At 33.2% G+C, this 17516-nt stretch overlaps 3 protein-coding genes across 3 annotated transcripts; 2 read left to right on the top strand and 1 right to left on the bottom strand.

Annotated features, from left to right (window-relative positions):
- On the top strand, positions 1 to 3820 carry LOC123914527 (U5 small nuclear ribonucleoprotein 40 kDa protein-like). The gene is made up of 7 exons (XM_045965729.1): positions 1 to 381; positions 1008 to 1293; positions 1652 to 1811; positions 2205 to 2249; positions 2348 to 2513; positions 2729 to 3096; positions 3191 to 3820. Exons 1-7 carry the CDS (start codon positions 205 to 207, stop codon positions 3513 to 3515), a joined length of 1527 nt encoding a protein of 508 aa, XP_045821685.1. The 5' UTR covers positions 1 to 204; the 3' UTR covers positions 3516 to 3820.
- A 697-nt stretch (positions 3821 to 4517) lies between these two features.
- On the top strand, positions 4518 to 12247 carry LOC123916036 (protein BONZAI 1-like). The gene is made up of 16 exons (XM_045967364.1): positions 4518 to 4822; positions 4916 to 4963; positions 6339 to 6487; positions 6582 to 6630; positions 7484 to 7540; positions 7847 to 8032; positions 8118 to 8252; positions 8520 to 8581; positions 8672 to 8774; positions 8856 to 8970; positions 10081 to 10157; positions 10230 to 10367; positions 10450 to 10614; positions 11310 to 11423; positions 11558 to 11654; positions 11736 to 12247. The coding sequence occupies exons 1-16, from the start codon at positions 4682 to 4684 to the stop codon at positions 11828 to 11830; spliced, it is 1731 nt and encodes a 576-aa protein (XP_045823320.1). The 5' UTR covers positions 4518 to 4681; the 3' UTR covers positions 11831 to 12247.
- Positions 12248 to 12521: 274 nt separating this feature from the next.
- LOC123916037 (phosphatidylinositol transfer protein 3-like) lies at positions 12522 to 17237 on the bottom strand. The gene is made up of 6 exons (XM_045967365.1): positions 16641 to 17237; positions 13710 to 13968; positions 13474 to 13510; positions 13272 to 13377; positions 13044 to 13154; positions 12522 to 12926 (listed from the first exon to the last, which is right to left on the bottom strand). The coding sequence occupies exons 1-6, from the start codon at positions 16833 to 16835 to the stop codon at positions 12810 to 12812; spliced, it is 825 nt and encodes a 274-aa protein (XP_045823321.1). The 5' UTR covers positions 16836 to 17237; the 3' UTR covers positions 12522 to 12809.
- Positions 17238 to 17516: the final 279 nt, after the last annotated feature.

Raw genomic sequence — 17516 nt, forward strand, 5'->3', positions numbered from 1 at the left:
CATAGTTGTCTGATGATGATAGATTTACGTTATGTTTGAGTGGGCAGTTACAGTTAGTTACTTGGTGCGAATAATCCGGGCGTAAATAGTTAACCGTTTTTAACCACGATGAGTAACGTGTGCGTCTCTTTCGCTTCTTTTAAACTTTGCAACAATACCCGCTCCCATAAATTACTAAGTAACTGCCCATAACATAACACATGAATGATAGAAAAGAAAATGGTACTATCTCATCATCAACAACAAGAACTGCATCCAGTAAGAAGAAGAGAGGAACATCAAGAACATGAACAAGAAGAAGAAGCATTGCTCGCTCTCGTCAAACACCGTCATTATCAAGTCAGAGAGCTCCGTTACTGTGTTTCCACTTACACAGCCAAGGTATATATACGTTCCTTCTTTTCCTTTTAAATTTCTTGTTACTACACTACTTCCTTGCTTGCAATAATACATATCAATCATCATCATCATCATCATCATCATCATCATCATCATCATCATCATCATCATCATTGTCGTCATCATTTTACGTGCCTAACGGTGTTACATTACTTGTGTCACGGTATATATGGCTAATTAATGCGGTTATTCCTAATGGTTAGTTACATTACTTCCTTCGTACTATAATTTTCATTTTATATTACATCATTACATGCATAACAGTTACTGTTACATTTACATAGTTTCAAATTGCATTTTTCATCCTCAGTATAGTTTGTGAAAATTAAAAATAATTTCACGTGATAGAGTTAACGATCTTGACCATCCAATCTCAAATCAATGCTTGGAATGGTTTAAAATTAATTCTGTGTAATGTAATATGAACCGTATAATCTCAACTCAATGACCGAGATCGCCTATAAGGCAATTCAGGTCCCTATAAATACCAACTAGTATGTGTGTTCAGTTCACAAATATGTTTAGTTGCATCATTTTAAAATGGAATGAATCTGTGCATTGAAAATTAGAAATTGTTATCTAATTGTGTGTATTGGAAAGTTTTGCAGCTTAGGGAAGCGGAAGAGAAGTTAAGAAGTTCTCAATCCAAATTGGCTTTTTTTCAAGGTAAGACTAATGGAAAGACAAAACATGGATCAAACAGTTTCAATTTCAATCATAAAAATGAAACTCCTTCCAAAATCCATCATCAATCAAAGCCTCAAAGCGCACGGTTACCGGATTCTGCAAAAGCTTCAACAAATTCTAGTAATTATGAAACTAACCGATCAACTTTTAGTACTCAGAGACTTCCTACTGAGAAGGATGATGTCAGAGGAACAAAAAGGAAGTTTGGTAAGACATTCATCTCAAGGGTAGCTAAATCTCTTTATAAATTTTGCACAGACATTTTTGGTTGAAGGTGTGTCTGAGTATTTGGCACGTGCATGTCGACGATCAACATTTGTACAACACCGACACGCATGGTTACTGGTTATAGTCAATCAATTTTACTTTCTCAAATGATTACTAGTATTTGTATATCATTGTCATTGCCATATGTGGTGTCAGTATACTTGCGAGTACTTCATAGGTCTTTGTTAGCTTTTAGATATATTTAGACATGTGATTTCCATAACCATTACTAGGCCTATGCATGTGCTTCTATGTTGGTCATCTAAGTTAAGCAATTATTTGTTTTGTTTGCTTTCAGAAATGAAGGGACAAAAGGATTTGGTTCCTTTAATAGGTAGACGTTCCCTAGCACAAATGGTGAACTATGGAATGGGATCAAGCTACATATCAAGTCTACACACCAGAAAATTGAGAAATCTTGCTCTCTGTCCTGTGAATGATCAGCATTTTGTGACTAGGTAACATACAATTTTAAATTGCAGTTACGATTACATCGCAAATTCCGTAGACGTCCAAAAGCTATATATTGCGGCCACAATTGCAGTTGTGGACCTCTATTGAATTTGTCCTTTTTTCCAATTCTTGTCTCACTTATTACTTCTTAACTATATCTTCTCTTTTGGCCAAAGGCATTTCATGCAATTGTTGAAAATTAGTGGTTTAAATTTTAAAATCTCCTTTTATCTTCAGAGATTTGGCCATATGAATATATTGCAAACGTAAAACATAACTCATCTTTTGTTAAAATGTCAATTTCAGGTAAAATAAGTTTCTGGCGATACAAGATTGTTATATTCTCACTAGTCTGATCAGATGCTAAAATAAGTTTCTTCTTTTGGGAATGCTTGCAGTGCTTTGGATGGAGTGGTGCGCTTGTGGGAAGTTCACTCTCGAGGGTATCTTAGTTTTTCTTTTGAGCCTTTAAAAGTTAAAATATTGCTATCCCATTTATTTATTTTTGACTTTGTTATTTCATATTGATATTGATTTGTAGATTGACAGCCAATATTCTTAGCACTACTGATTGTGCAACTGAAGAGCAGAAGAGGTGGCCCGAAGATATAGCTTGGCATCCAGATGGAAAGAGCCTTTTTTCAGTATATAGTGCTGATAGTCAAGACTCTCAAATATCAGTTACAAAATTTAAAGAAGGTGAAAGGGTAAGAATCTTAAGACTTGTGATGCAAGTATTGTTCTATAGCTTAGATGCAGCAGTTGGGAGAAAGGTTTTAAATAGTGATCACGGCAATGCTTGTGATCGCGTTGTGATCTTTGAGTATGTCGCGCTGCCTAGATTGCGGTCGCAGACCTTTATTTAAAACTGTGATTTGAGTTTGTGTTTCCTTTTATGTTGAAATATGTGTGTGATTGACAGAGTGCACAAGTGAGTTTCTTGGAAGACAAGCCACATGTTAAGGGTGCTATCAATAGCATTGTTTTTCTGCCATGGGAAAATACTTGTTTTGCAACAGCAGGAACTGACCATAGTGTTATGATATGGAGTGAGAATGTTGAGAAAAAATGGAAGCCAGAAGCATTGCATAAGAATTTTCATACCTCTGCTGTCATGGGAGTTGCTGGTGTTCAGCACAAGAAACTTGTGTTGTCTGTTGGTAAAGACAGGAGAATTTTGGGGTACAATGCTGAAGAAGGAAAACAAGATTTCATGGTTCAGGTTGATAGTAAATGCTTGAGTATATTGCCAAATCCACGAGACTTCAATTTGTTCATGGTTCAAACAGGGTAAATTACATCTTCCTTATTCCTAAGTTCATGCTTCTATACCTTTCACAAGCCTCATTTTATTTTCTGTCTTATTTTGTTTGATTTGTTGCAGGACTCATGATAAGCAACTTCGACTATTTGATATTAGATTGAAGCATAAAGAGGTTCATGCATTTGGATGGAAGCAAGATAGTAGTGATACACAATCAGCTCTGGTAAATCAAGATTGGTCTCCAAGTGGACTTTACATAACATCTGGTTCAGCTGATCCATTGATTCACATATTTGATATTAGATATAATGGTCACAAGCCTTCTCAATCCATTGAAGCTCATAAAAAAAGAGTCTTCAAAGCCATGTGGCATCAGTCTCTTCCACTTCTCATTTCCATATCATCTGATCTCAACATTGGATTACACCATCTTGTCAATGCTTGAAAGGCTTAAATGTACTTTTGATCCCTTTTGTCGATAAAACATAGAATTATGGTGATGCATTGCATGCTGGTGTACTTTAAGCTTTTAAGTTGTCAACAGAAAGCAAGTCAAGCAACATGTTTATGAATGCGTGCTTCTTCCACGCAGACATACACAATCATGACCGTGACTTGTCTGGTAGTTACCGTAGTCTTGTAATGTAATGATTACAAATTCAAACTAACTAGTATTATATTTCTAATAGGCCGTAAACATGGAGAATTTGGCTTCTTAGCCAACAACTATCTCCATGAAACATACACTTGTTTGGGAATATAAATAAGCTAACTTGTAGCTTATTATATTTAGTTTATTTAATAAAATTGGTGGTATTCGGCAACAAGCTTTTTTTCATTAGCTTATAGCTTTTTTTCATGTGATTTTAAATAGTGTTGAGCTAATAGTTTTTTACCTTTCATTCTGATTTTAACTTTACTACTTTAATTTTATTATTTTTTAAATAAGAAAACTATCAACTCACAAAAATAATTACCACTCACATAAAATAACTATGTACTTTTATTATCATTTTGAATTCACAACTGCTAAATTTATCAAACATTTTAATTTCATTATACTAACTTTCAACTATAAGCTAAATTATGTTTAGACTCAAAAGCTATAATCTTAGCTTCTAAATTAGAATCAATCATGGAGACAAAATCAATTCTATTTGAATGTAACTAAACATCAAAATCGATTTATTTTAATTTCATTATACTAACTTATCCGCCGCAAACTAGCATATTAGTGCTGCTGTTATTTATTTTTTGTCAAAGAGAGACCATATCTATCAAGTCCAACCTTTTCTTTTTCTTTACTTAAAAAATTAAAAGTTTGTCAAAAGTGTTCAATTTTTTTTTTGACTGCCAAAAGTGTTCAATTAATATCCATAAATTAGAAAGAAAAAAAACGCGTTTTTTTTTTCTTTCAACGTCTACTACACACACATAAGAAAATAATAAATGTAATTTTAGCAAGTTGGTTGGAAGCATATTATTATAAATAGAAAAATAAAGGATATTCAATGTCCTGTTTTCTCGATGTACTAATTTCAATTTGTCGTCTTCGTCTTCTTTAGTCTTCTTTACAGTATCTTTCCTTTCAATTCAATTCAATTCATTCATATGGGAAATTGCTGCTCCGATTACGCTGGTGCTCGCACCGCCATCGGCGGTACTGCCGGCACTCTACTCAATCAATCAAACGACGCCGTTGATAACTTCTTCAAGTCTCGTGGCTACCAAGGTCTCTTTTCTCAGATCGAGGTTAGGATCTTCTTCACTACGCTCCATGTAATAATCGCAACGCATCTAGTAGTAGTTCATTAATTTAAAACTGCTTTTTCTTCTAATTCGCAGTTGTCGTTTTCTGCTTCTGGTTTGCGTGATCGAGATGTGCTCTCTAAGGTTTGTCGTTTTACCTCTTTCATTCATCAATTCAATCTTAAGTTCGTTTTGTGCTTCTCATAGCCTTAATTAATCTTTCTAGTATAGGAGTTTATTAATGATTATTTACTATTAATTGTTAATTAATTAATTAATGATAGTTTTAATAAAGGAAACATTAAACAAATGGAGAAATTTAGCATGGCATTGAAACCTGTGCACATATAATTAGTTAAGATATAAGATAAGGAGATCAAGGCGTAGTGTTGAAGTAAACTTCTTCTAAGCATTTCATTATTATTAAGTGATTGTATTTTACTTCTAGGAATTACTAGGGGAGCATTTAACTATTGGGATCATGAACCACAATGTCGATTCATACGTATAGCTCAGATTTGAGATGGTTGTTGTGAAGTCAACAAAAATGTAATGAGTCGTGTTGTATGTTTTAGTTGTATTGTATCATAATTGTAACTGAATGAGCGTGTGAAGTAGTGATGGAGTATTGAAGTGCATTCATATAAGTAGAAGTTTTCCTTGAGTCATAAGATGATACCAGATTGGGATATGAGTAGAAGTTTTTCATATGTTGTGTTTGAAAAAGAAATTAGTAATTGGGAATGATCCTCATTTTGTGAGGACCACAGAGAATCTAGATCATAAAGAAAATTCTGGCCATAATCATCAATGTTGTCAAATAGCGGCTATATCGGTGTTATAGCGTAGACTGCGTAGTGCAATTTTATTGAACTGCTATTGTTAGTACAAGTGTGTTCAAATAGCGACTATAGCAGTGCTATAACAATGTGGTGTAGCGAAATTTGAACATTCCGCAGTCGGAATGTGGTCTGAAAGTTTTGTCATTAAGTTTTAACTCTTTCATTCAGGAATCTCAAGCTCGTTTAGTTGTTCCCATAACTTTATTCTTATTATTTATTGTTATTATTGCTAATAATAATAATAATTAAGGAGATACTGAACAACTAGAGAAATTTAGCTTCCGAGGACCACAGAAAATCCAGATCAAAAAGAAAATTCAGACCATAATGAAGTGCAATTAATTCACTTGGAGCAATTCTATTCATAAAATGATTTACAGTGAGCAAAATTGGAACATATTATCTCAAACACAAAAAAGGAAAAACATAAGAACTCCCCTTTTCTTCCACACAAATGGTTGTGGAGTAGCGTTACATCATTGTAGTAGGTGAAAGTATATTGAACTACTAGACCTTATTAACATAGTTCAACAAACACAACAGACGGATCGGGGGCTGCTGTAAACTGTCCCTTTGTTATACTGATTGTGATCCTTTAAATAAAATGTTATGCTTTTAATGGCTAATATTCTCATTATTCAGTTGTATGATTTATGTGTAAATGTTCCATGCTGCAGAGTGATCCAATAATGGTTCTTTATGCAAAAGGAAAAAATGGAGCACTTGAGGAAATTGGCCGGACAGAAGTAGTTTTGAATTCGTTGAATCCAACATGGATTACTAAACAAACTCTCACTTATCATTTCGAGGTTGTTCAGGTTTTAGTGTAAGTTTAGACGTTGGTGTTTTTACTTCTAACATGGCATATAAGCGTTTTGTTGTTTCACCAGGAATTGTTCTGTAAATTTCTTTCATCACAGGTTTCGTGTTTATGACGTTGATACTCAATTCCACAACGCAGACGTGAAGGTATGAAGTTTAATAAGTTCTACAAATCTAAGTTTTTCATAGCTAGACATTTTGATATATACTTTTTTCATTGAAAAATAAAATAACCTACTACTAGTACTTACTGTTTCTGAGAAATTTTCTTTTTGCAAAGATAACTGACCTAATTATTTTAAGAATCTTCAATTTTTTTTTAATAAAACTTATGAAAGAATCTTCTAATCTAATCTATTATTTTATGGACTGCAAAAAGTATAAATATGTTGATATCATATTATCACATGGCAGTTTATGTTTGTGCAAAAAGTGTAAATATGTTGATTTCAAAGTTACTTTTAAATTTTAATGGATCAATATATGTTTGTGCATGCCAGTTACGGTTCACCTTTTTTAGTTCAAGATTTTATTTAATGAGGACAATTTGCATGCAAATTGCTGCTGTGCTACCCTTTATGTATGAATGTGTAATTTCATAGTTCTGCAGCGTTTTAGGAGAGAAGTAAAATTTTGTGCATGTTTAATATACATGAAGTGTGGAGACTGATTTTTTTGTTACTGTTATCTACACAATCGGATTGCTCAATTCCCCTCACAGCTTTTTTTGTGATTCACTAGAAACAACTAAACCACACTTAAAATTTATTTCTTAATGTTTCAGATTCTGCACAATCTTCTCGTAAGGTTGTGCAACAACCATTTCCAAGATATTAATTTGCAATTTGGACTTGTTGCTTGTTTGATAGATATGATAACATGTTGAACAATCTTCTCGTAAGGTTATGTGGACTTGTTGTTTGTTTGGTAGATATGATAACATGTTGATTAAGCACGAGTATAGAAGTTCAAATTGTAACTATTTGGTTGACTTGTGCAGATACTTAAGCTAGAAGAACAACAATTTCTAGGTGAGGCAACATGTGCATTATCTGAGGTAATTTAGCCACTGTTCACCTTTTTGGCGATTGCTATTAGACAACTAAATAAAAATTCACTACACATTCAATGGAGCTGTATCTTTACAACTGTTCACTATTTAACACTATTATTGTTTTCCTCTATTTATGGTGATCGAAAATGCATGGCTTTTCCATTTTTATAATATTAGGTAACTACCATGCATATTGTAAGTTATTGAACCCAAGAAGTGCATACTCAAAATATTCTTCCCTATGTATTACTTAAAATATATTAGAATCCCAACAATGTACCCATCAACACAACAATTTGACCTATGCAGATAATTACAAAGTCGGATGGATCATTGACATTAGATTTACTCAGACAAGATTCTATCAGATCCGGCGACTCCCAAAAATGTGGGAAGCTCAAAGTGCATGCTGAGGAATGTGTTGGCTCAAAGACTACAGTAGAGATAATACTCAGGTGTTCAGATTTGGAATATAGGGATCTCTTCTCAAAGAGTGTATGTGCTTTTTATTGGTGTTGCTATTGTGAAACCTTGCGAGGATCATCAATTATTACATAAAATGTGTTTTTCTGTCTTGAAGGATCCCTTTTTATTAGTATCAAAAGTTGTGGAAAGTGGTGCCCATATCCCAATTTGCAAAACAGAAGCTATAAAGAATGATCACAGCCCAACATGGAAGCCAGTGTTCTTGAATGTACAACAAGTAGGAAGCAAGGTATAAAACTTTAATTTGACTACTTGAAAGTGAGGGGTATACTTAAATAAATGTGCAATTATAACGGTTGGCTGGATAATTAACAACATTATAGTCTATTATAAATGTGCATATATTTTACTACAATATTAACCACTCTTTTCCAAAAAAACATTTATAACCTTTGATAATAGAATGAAGCAATATCATTTTTGGGTGTAATTTTTTGGACATCATGGTAAAGACATACCAACTTAGTTGAAGCTATCTCATTTTTATTAAATGCAGGAAAGTCCCTTGATAATAGAGTGCTACAACTTTAATAGCAATGGCAAACATGATTTGTTGGGGTAATTTTTGCCTGCCTGTCTGTCCTTTTGTCCCTTAAACCTATTTCTGGGCTGAAATGAATGCTAGAGCTGTTTATCCTATTTTATCAGAAAAGTGCAGACATCTTTGGTGGAATTGGAGAAGCTCTATTCTGGTGGCCAAGGAGAAAATTTATTTTTGTCTGCTGCCGTGGGTCACGATTCTCAGACCAAGGTTTTATTATATTAAATGTTTATTTTTTTCAATCATGAATTCCTCTATCTTTCCCTAAAATAATATTTAACAATGACAAAGGTATTAAAGAGCCGGCTATTTGTGGACAAATTTTCTGAAAATATCCAATATACTTTCCTGGATTACTTGGCTGGGGGATTTGAATTGAACTTCATGGTGGCCATTGATTTTACAGGTACTCCATATATCCTTAAGCTTGATGTACCTAATTATTTTTGGGATTGTAATACTATTAAGTATTTTCATCAATGTTTTCTTTACAATGATCGCAAGTGATGGGAATGAGATAATAATATCTATGATTATCGTATTTGTAAGATGGGAATTTGTTTTTAGGTATTTGTTTATATGCTATCTTTCCTTGTAAATCTCCAGTAGACCCTATTCCCCCTTTCTCCAGCCAGTTTCTTCCGATTAATGCGTGATGAACCATGCTATTTGATACCATGTTAACAATAGAGATTTGTAGAGAAAAAAGATATGAGAAGGACAAAAGAGGCTAGAGTTCCGATAATATGAATAGAAAAACTTATGAATACAAGAGTTACAAATAGAATACACAGTGAAGCATAAAAAGATTAGACGTTATAATAAAAAACCCAATAACATATTATCTGACAAGGTGAAATAACTTGTTTAATTTTTTGGAAGTATGGCACCGACAGGATTATTGTTCTTTTTCCTTTCATAGTAAATGTAGATATTATGACATTTTTTTAGTTTTTTATTTTATTTTAAATAACCTAGCATTGTAGGATTGGGTTTGCAAAATTATTCTTTTGATGGTAGGACTACGAGGTATCAGTATTTTTTACTATTTATTAATAAAGAAGACTACAATTATGTCTGGAAATCTTAAGTTCAATATAATTTACTATCATGTAGCTTCCCCATCCTCCAATTTATTGGTTAACTAGTTCTTAATTTAATAGTAAAAACTTCATCCTTCCTTCTCCGTCCTCACTAGTGCTTAGATTCCAGTTTGCACTAGTGTGCATGGCAGGGTGGAGTAAGGCTGTGTCCAGTCTGCCTTAAGGGAGCATTTGCGGATTCCCCAAAATGCTATTCCTGAGGTCATTATAACCCCTGTTGACTGCTGATACGAGGTTGACCCTCCCCCTCCTTATCCGTCCTTCCTTTCTTTCTTCCTCAACTCCCACTGTAGGATTATGAAATGATAGATATTATAAGACATGGTTTACACTTAAATCTGTCATGCTGGTTATGTATTGGATGACTAGGATGCTAATACAGTTTTATGGGTTAACCTTGCCGTGTTTACCAGCTTCAAATGGTAACTCACGCCTTCCGGATTCTTTGCATTACATTGATCCTTCAGGACGGCCAAATGCATACCAAAGAGTAAGAAATGATTTTTGGTTTGAATTTCCACTACTTAATTTGTTACTGATCCGCTGTATGAATAATTTTTAGGCAATTGTTGAGGTTGGAGAGGTGTTACAGTTTTATGATTCAGACAAGCGATTTCCTACATGGGGATTTGGAGCTCGACCAATTGATGGTCCTGTCTCCCATTGTTTCAACTTGAATGGAAGCAGTAATTACTGTGAGGTGAAAATGCTAAATCTGATATTGCCTTTGTTCCTATATATATTGAAATAGTTTAATAATCACAAGTTTCTGTCTTTTGCAGGTGGAAGGCATTCAGGGAATTATGATGGCTTACGCAAGTGCTTTGCTCAACGTTTCTCTTGCAGGACCAACTCTTTTTGGACCTGTCATAAATAATGCTGCACTTATTGCCAGCCAATCTGTAGCAAATGGTGGAAGAAAGTACTTTGTCCTGTTGATAATCACAGTAAGAATTAGAATATGCAGTTTTCTATGTCATATTGCTTTTATCTGTGTGAGTATGCTAGTTATAATTGAAATTTGGTATGTGGAATGGTAATTCCATTTCGTGCTCAATTGAGTCAATTCCACATCATGAACGTTTGTATGTTTTTTGCTTATTAGTTAGCAAGAAAGAGCATGGAAAGGTGATTCTATTCCGTGCCTTATTCCATATGACCAGAAATGATCCCTTCCCCAGAGAGGCAGGGTTGGTGATTCCATGCTCTGAATTTTAAGTTCTTTTTCCAAACAATCCCTCATTTAATTTATACAATGGCATTTATCCTTTCGAAATTTTGGTATTTCCAACCTACTCTTAACATCTCACAGTCACAATTGATTATAGAAGAATAATGACTATGTAAATATATGTTAAAGAAAAATATAATAATGTGAAATACAATAATCATCAATCATCATAAGTATCACAAAGAAGATACCATAAGGAGTGTATGGAGGGTTTAAAAAATATTGTATAAATATTACTTTTCTCTAATAAAATTAAACAATATTATGTTACTCAATATACTTCATGGGAAAATTCAGAGTTAGTCGCTTTGTGCTGCTTACATGGGAATGACAACTATGGTTTTAATGTATCCATGTTATGCCAAAGCATTTTCCACTGCTGGTGCTAATGTTTAAGTGGTTGCCTCCTAGGATGGAGTAGTGACGGATCTCCAAGAAACAAAAGATGCGCTTGTTAAGGCATCGGACCTACCATTATCAATCCTTATTGTTGGTGTAGGAGGAGCCGATTTCAAAGAAATGGAGGTATTTAATCAAACCTGTATGCTCTTTAGTCTTTACTCATTGAGTTATGATTATTTGGCATGAGGTGTTGAGCTGTGTGACTGGCATGTAATGTCACCTAAGGCCTTATGTAGTTTTGTTGTTCAATGTCACAGATCTTGGATGCAGACAAGGGAGATAGGCTTGAAAGTTCATCTGGACGTGTTGCTTCACGTGATATAGTCCAGTTTGTTCCATTTCGGGATGTTCAAAGTAGGTAACGAGTTTACAAATTTTGACTTTTTCAAATGACCTTGAACTTATCAACCTCTTGTAAACTTTTTCCTAATGCAGGTGGGGAAATTTCAGTAGTGCAAGCACTTCTAGCAGAATTACCTACTCAATTTTTAGCTTACATGCGGAGCAGAAATATCCTGCCAAGTCCCTAGTCATGTAAAGATATTACATATTCAAAATGTTCTATTCATTGATCATTGTGCAAGTTCAAGGCCCTTTTCATTTTTAATATATCTTAAATTGATAAATTCGGCCAAAGGGCTGAGAACTCATGCTTTGTGCTAAATGCCAATTAAAGGGTCAAGAGAGGTTCGTCGGTCAGCTGCTTTATCTTCAGGTCTGTCCGTTCAAGCCTTTTGATTGTAATTTCCTTTTCTTGTGTTCTTGTTTTTGGGGTTTTCTGGTTAGTTAGGTCTGAAAAAAGTTATTGTACAAATTGAAGTTTCTGTTTTCTTGTAGCTGAGAGGACAAAATTTATAGTCCTACAGTCTACACCGAACCAGGAAATCCAATATAACTGAACTTTTTTTTTCATCATTGAATAAAATTTTATATAAATCTTATTCTAAGAATAAGTCTCATCAAATAGAGTGCTGTGAGATTACAGTAGGAACTGGTGCTTATTGAGCCAATTGATAAATAACCGATGGACTCGATTACACACACGCACATAACACTTCTTGCAACTGGTGCTTATTGAGCACACATCATTCATGACTGTGAATATAGCTCAGAAGAAATTAGAAATCACAAGGGAAATCTACAAACATCATTCAGTTATAGCTAAATAATAATATACACCCAGATATCAATTAACTAGTACAGTGTAGAAAGTAGAAAATATGAGCCACAAATAATGAACTTTACTATTTTATTCTGATCATATATAAGATAAATATATCAACCGATATTACAAAGAATTCCACGACTGATTACACATCAATGGTTACTTTGGAATAACCACTGAACTATCAGTCTAATAGAACTCCAATCTTTCTATAATTTTATTTATATGACATATATATAACCCAATAAATTATGGGTAAAAGGAAATAGTCAAAGAAACACAATTAAAATATTGAATTATTTTTTCTTATGGTCTCCTTAATTTGTAAGTGCTGATTAGTTTAATTAACTATTCTGGATGGGGACTAATTGCAGTTTGCCTCCGTATATCTCAGGTAGCTGACTTTCGTCTATATCTTCTAGAAGTGTTGATTTCAGCTTATTGTTTTCCACAAATATTATCTGCAAGGAGATCCAATTGAAAGATAAATATTTTCCCTCAACATCTCAAAAACAAACTTTATAATATATAATAACAATACCATGCATTGAGATATATAATTTAATATGAAACATCACCTTCTTCTTGGTTTTGTTGTCAATGAACGGGTAAATTATTTTCCACACTTTCATAAAAATGTATGGTGCGTGGAGAATAAACAACTTCCCTAATCTTTCAGGGTAGTAATCCTGCATCCAAGAAATTAACAATCATAAGGTCTGAGTGTATATTTGAAGCTTCCAATTTCTTCAATTCACACACACACACAGACACACACACATGCATGCTATAACTATATATTATACCTGCAAAATGGAGAGAGCATTAATGTATCCTCGTACATCACTATTCGCGTAACCCCATCCCTTCAGTTCTGCTATACCGACAAATTTTTCTTCCCCGGGTGGCATGCTGATACATCAAATTATATATGTTACTATCTTTTCCAGATTCTATCTGAATTCACAGTTTTAGAAACTGGATCTATAGTATTGGAATAAGAATTACCTTGCACACATTTTCTCAAGACAATAGACTGCAAACCCTGTATCACAAAGAAAATTACTTTGTCATTGCAAAATTTGTTAATAATTGGCAAGAAATAATCATAATCTAAATGTTCCATGAACTAATCTCCTTTTCAGTAATCTATGATCAGTGCATTTTTATTCACCCGTGTTTCTTGATAAAATGAATTACTAAGTTTTTGTTCAAGTTTGTTAACTTAATTAGTAAAAACATACTTTTGAATTCATCCAAACCATCTTTCTTTTGAAAATGTTTTCGACCAAAGACAAAAAGTATAGGTCGACCAGTCTTGTCGCGCCCTTGGCAAAACGCCTTGTCATCTGCAATTTCATTAGGAACCTGTGATGGAGATATGGAACCATTTGGAACAAATGAGTGTCTCCATTTCAAGTACTTAAGAAACATTGCTGAAGCTTTCTCCACATCTAAATCACGAGCACGTAGAAATCTTCTAATCATCAAATCATCTTCTTCCTAAAGTCAAGGGTAAAATTAATTAGTTTTCGTTACTATTTACATATGGCAGCATATTTAAGCATAACTTGTACTCTGCCACTGCCAGACCAAATCTATGTTATATAGCTTATAAATTAAATTTTCTAAGGCTGCAAAATATTAGTGGTGCATGCTAAGGATTGAGAAATAATCTCAAAGACAAAACATATATGCAGTTGTGTGTGCTTTATTTTTTCCTTTCACTACGAGTTTAATCTGGTGCAGCCCCTTATTTGGACTGTATTGGTGCAGTCTTAATCTGACCAATGAGGATAAAGTATTCACTAATTTTAAATTATATGGTACAAACCACTTATATGGTACCTACCATGTATCTTCATATCAAATAATATTTCAACTAAGTCCCTATCATATTAAAAGTTATAAAACTACCCCAATATTTAAATTATTTTTTATTTTAATTGTGATTGAAAAAAAAAGAAACAAAGTCAGTTTCTACGATATCAAAAAAATTTCAGACAAGAAATTGAAACCTCTCTTCATCATCACCTCCTTTCATCTCTAAGTCTCAAAATCACTAAAATTGAAAATTCTCAGTTCATCACCTGCGCTCATCATCACTAAAATTGAAACTTCCTTATTCATCATCTGCGTTCATCATTGTTTTCGCGAACGGAACTCCATTCGACGGCGAGATTGGAAAAGAAGTTTATGTGTGGTCTATCGAAAAGACAATTGCTAAGCTAAATACGAAACTGAAATGTTTGTTATATTTATTTATGTGTAATTATTTATTAAGAATCAATTTGATTTCAATTTGGGAATTAGGGTTTATGGTTTAATTTGTTTTTTTTTTTTTGAGATTTCTATGTTGTGTGACTTTTTGCTGGATTGAACCAATTCAAAAGTAGCTAACTGTCAATAATTTTGAATTGAGACTTCACCGCCGTTTCTCAGCTCTCCGCCGCGACTCTCCCTGTCGAGCTATCACTATCTCGCTGGAATCATGTGTCATGTTGGTTGCTGCTGCTGCTGAAACGACAGTAGAAACACCGCCGCAACGAAGGAAACCGAGATTGATCCAATCATCGTGTTTTTAATTTGTCTTCCTCTATTCGTTTTTTGAGTTTTCCGTATCAGAATCAACAAGCTTGATTGGAGTCGCCACTCAACTGCCGTGAAAACCGCCGCAGCGCCCATCAGAATCAGGATTACCAATTGGAGGTTGGCCATCGGTATTATCCAATCTGTTTCTGCCTCAATCGATCAACAAGCAAATCATATTCTGTTCTATAATAACAGATTTTGCACCTAGATTGATGGAAGGGTTTGAGAATGGCATGAGTGTTGGAAAAGAAGAACAGGTTTGAGAAGATGCAGGAGTGTTGGTTTAAGATCTTGTTACTTTCAATTTTATTTTTAATTTGTTCAAATAAAAAACATTATAAATTACGAGTAGATTTGTGTTTTTTTTTTAAAACTATTAATTCAAATAAAATTTGTTTTTAATTTGTAAATGATTATTTACTTGATGGGGGACTCATATGCAATAAATAAAAGTTTGTTAAAAAAAAAAGATTTACCATAGACTTGCGCTGATGTAAGAATTAAAATGAATTTTATTGGTTAAAAAAAAGGACTGCACCAAAACAGTCCAAAAAAGGAATGTACCATAGAATCTCCCTTAAGAAAATCCATCAAAGCCACAGCTTCTATCAAATTACAAAATAAATTCAATTCAAAGCCACAACCTACAACGATTACAAGTGTACTCCAAATAGTGCATATCAGCATGGAATGTACTGTTTTTCATTTTTATCTTCTAAATTTTTTTAAATTTTACACTATTATTAAAAAAAATCAGTTTTTTAATTGATTAAAAAGATAAAATTGTAAACAAAATTTAAATAAAGGATATATAATTGAAGGAAACAAACGTTACTAAATTGTACTTGATTGTACATTAATTATAACATGAAATGCTATTTTAATTAAGGAGAATAACTTAATAAATTACTTATTACTATTTAAAGAACCTGAATAATAGACTCAAGTGGTAGATACTCGGATCTTAAATTTAATTTAATATATGTTACTAAATTGTACTTGATTGTACTTTATAACATGAAATCGAACTCTGACCACATGTTTAAGGGAACTAAAACTCTTACCACTTAGACCAATTCATTGTTTGTTCGGATCTTTTAACTATTTGGTAAGTTAGTTGTTATGTTAATTTTGAAAATTTGAACTATCAGTCTCATTGTTGAAACTATCATCGGCTTTTGTTTGATTTGATTAGTAAATGATTCTTTTTTTTTTTTGACGCATTTGATTAGTAAACGATGAATTCATCACATAGAGGATTTAAAAGTACACACGGATTGACTATTTGCGGTAAACTATCAAGAAGATTGAATAAAGTGGAACCGAGGAATTCCATATTCCACCACATAATATTCAACTTATCAAAAAAAAATATATTCCTTCAAAAAAAAAATTATCAAATATATTAATTTTAAGTTTCATTTTGATCGCTTGATTTTTTTATTTTTTTTTCATTTTAGTTGCTTAAGTTATGAACATTATACAATTTAATTTAATCTTTTTAACTTCTTTTTTTCTTTCATTTTAGTAAGTTTAAGAAGAAAGTACAATTAGTAGGAAGAGGGTAGGTAGTACGTAGGTACCTTAGAAGATGGATCATGTTTTTCAACAAAAGCTCTCACAAGACGGATTTTGTTGAGTTCAGTTTCTGTTACAACATCATTTGCAACCACTCCACGTGTCTTTGCAGCTTCTAAATCTTTGTTACAATCTTCTTCTTGTTCTTCTTCTAATCTTCTTGATCCCTTATTATCATGACAACCCTTCATTGCTTCCATTTTGTTCTTCCTTTATGTCTTCTTGAAATCAATAATTCACCAACAACAAAAAATAGCTCTTGTTTAATGTGAAGTTTCTTCCTTTTTTGTACTTGTATTTATTTCCAGCTCGATTGTATATATATATATATATATATACACAGAAAGAAAATTGAGTAATATGTAGGAAATTAAATGCTTCTACCAGTACTGTGATATTAGAGGCCCACAAACGTAATGTGTGTTAACTGTTAAACAACTTGATTTGATATTAATTTGCTTTCATTTTCAGACCCAACTTTTGAGCTAACAGGGGTGTTAAATGAAAATCTAATTGTTGCGGGATAGTTTCTGTTGTTGGGCTATATATATTGAATAAGGGAGGTTTTGGTCATTATGCATGCTTTAGACTTTATAGCATATGGAGACATGGCCATGTCAACGTAATTAATAGTAGTAGTGAACTAATTATTGATGGTGTGAATTAATGTCTCCCCCCACTTTATAATCAAATAAAACTCAATTTTCTTTTTCAGTATAAAACTAAAAATAATGAAAATATGACAATTGTTTAGACTAACTTGCGGGCTGCCCTGCTTTTTCAGCGGGTTAAACAGAGAGAGCCAACTTAAGAGGTTGAGTTCAAAACGTTGATCAATCCGTCTAAAATAACATATTAAATAGGTCGGACTAGCAGTAATA

Source organism: Trifolium pratense, linkage group LG3 (assembly GCF_020283565.1).
Source record: "Trifolium pratense cultivar HEN17-A07 linkage group LG3, ARS_RC_1.1, whole genome shotgun sequence".
In the NCBI taxonomy this organism is placed as follows: Eukaryota; Viridiplantae; Streptophyta; class Magnoliopsida; order Fabales; family Fabaceae; genus Trifolium; species Trifolium pratense.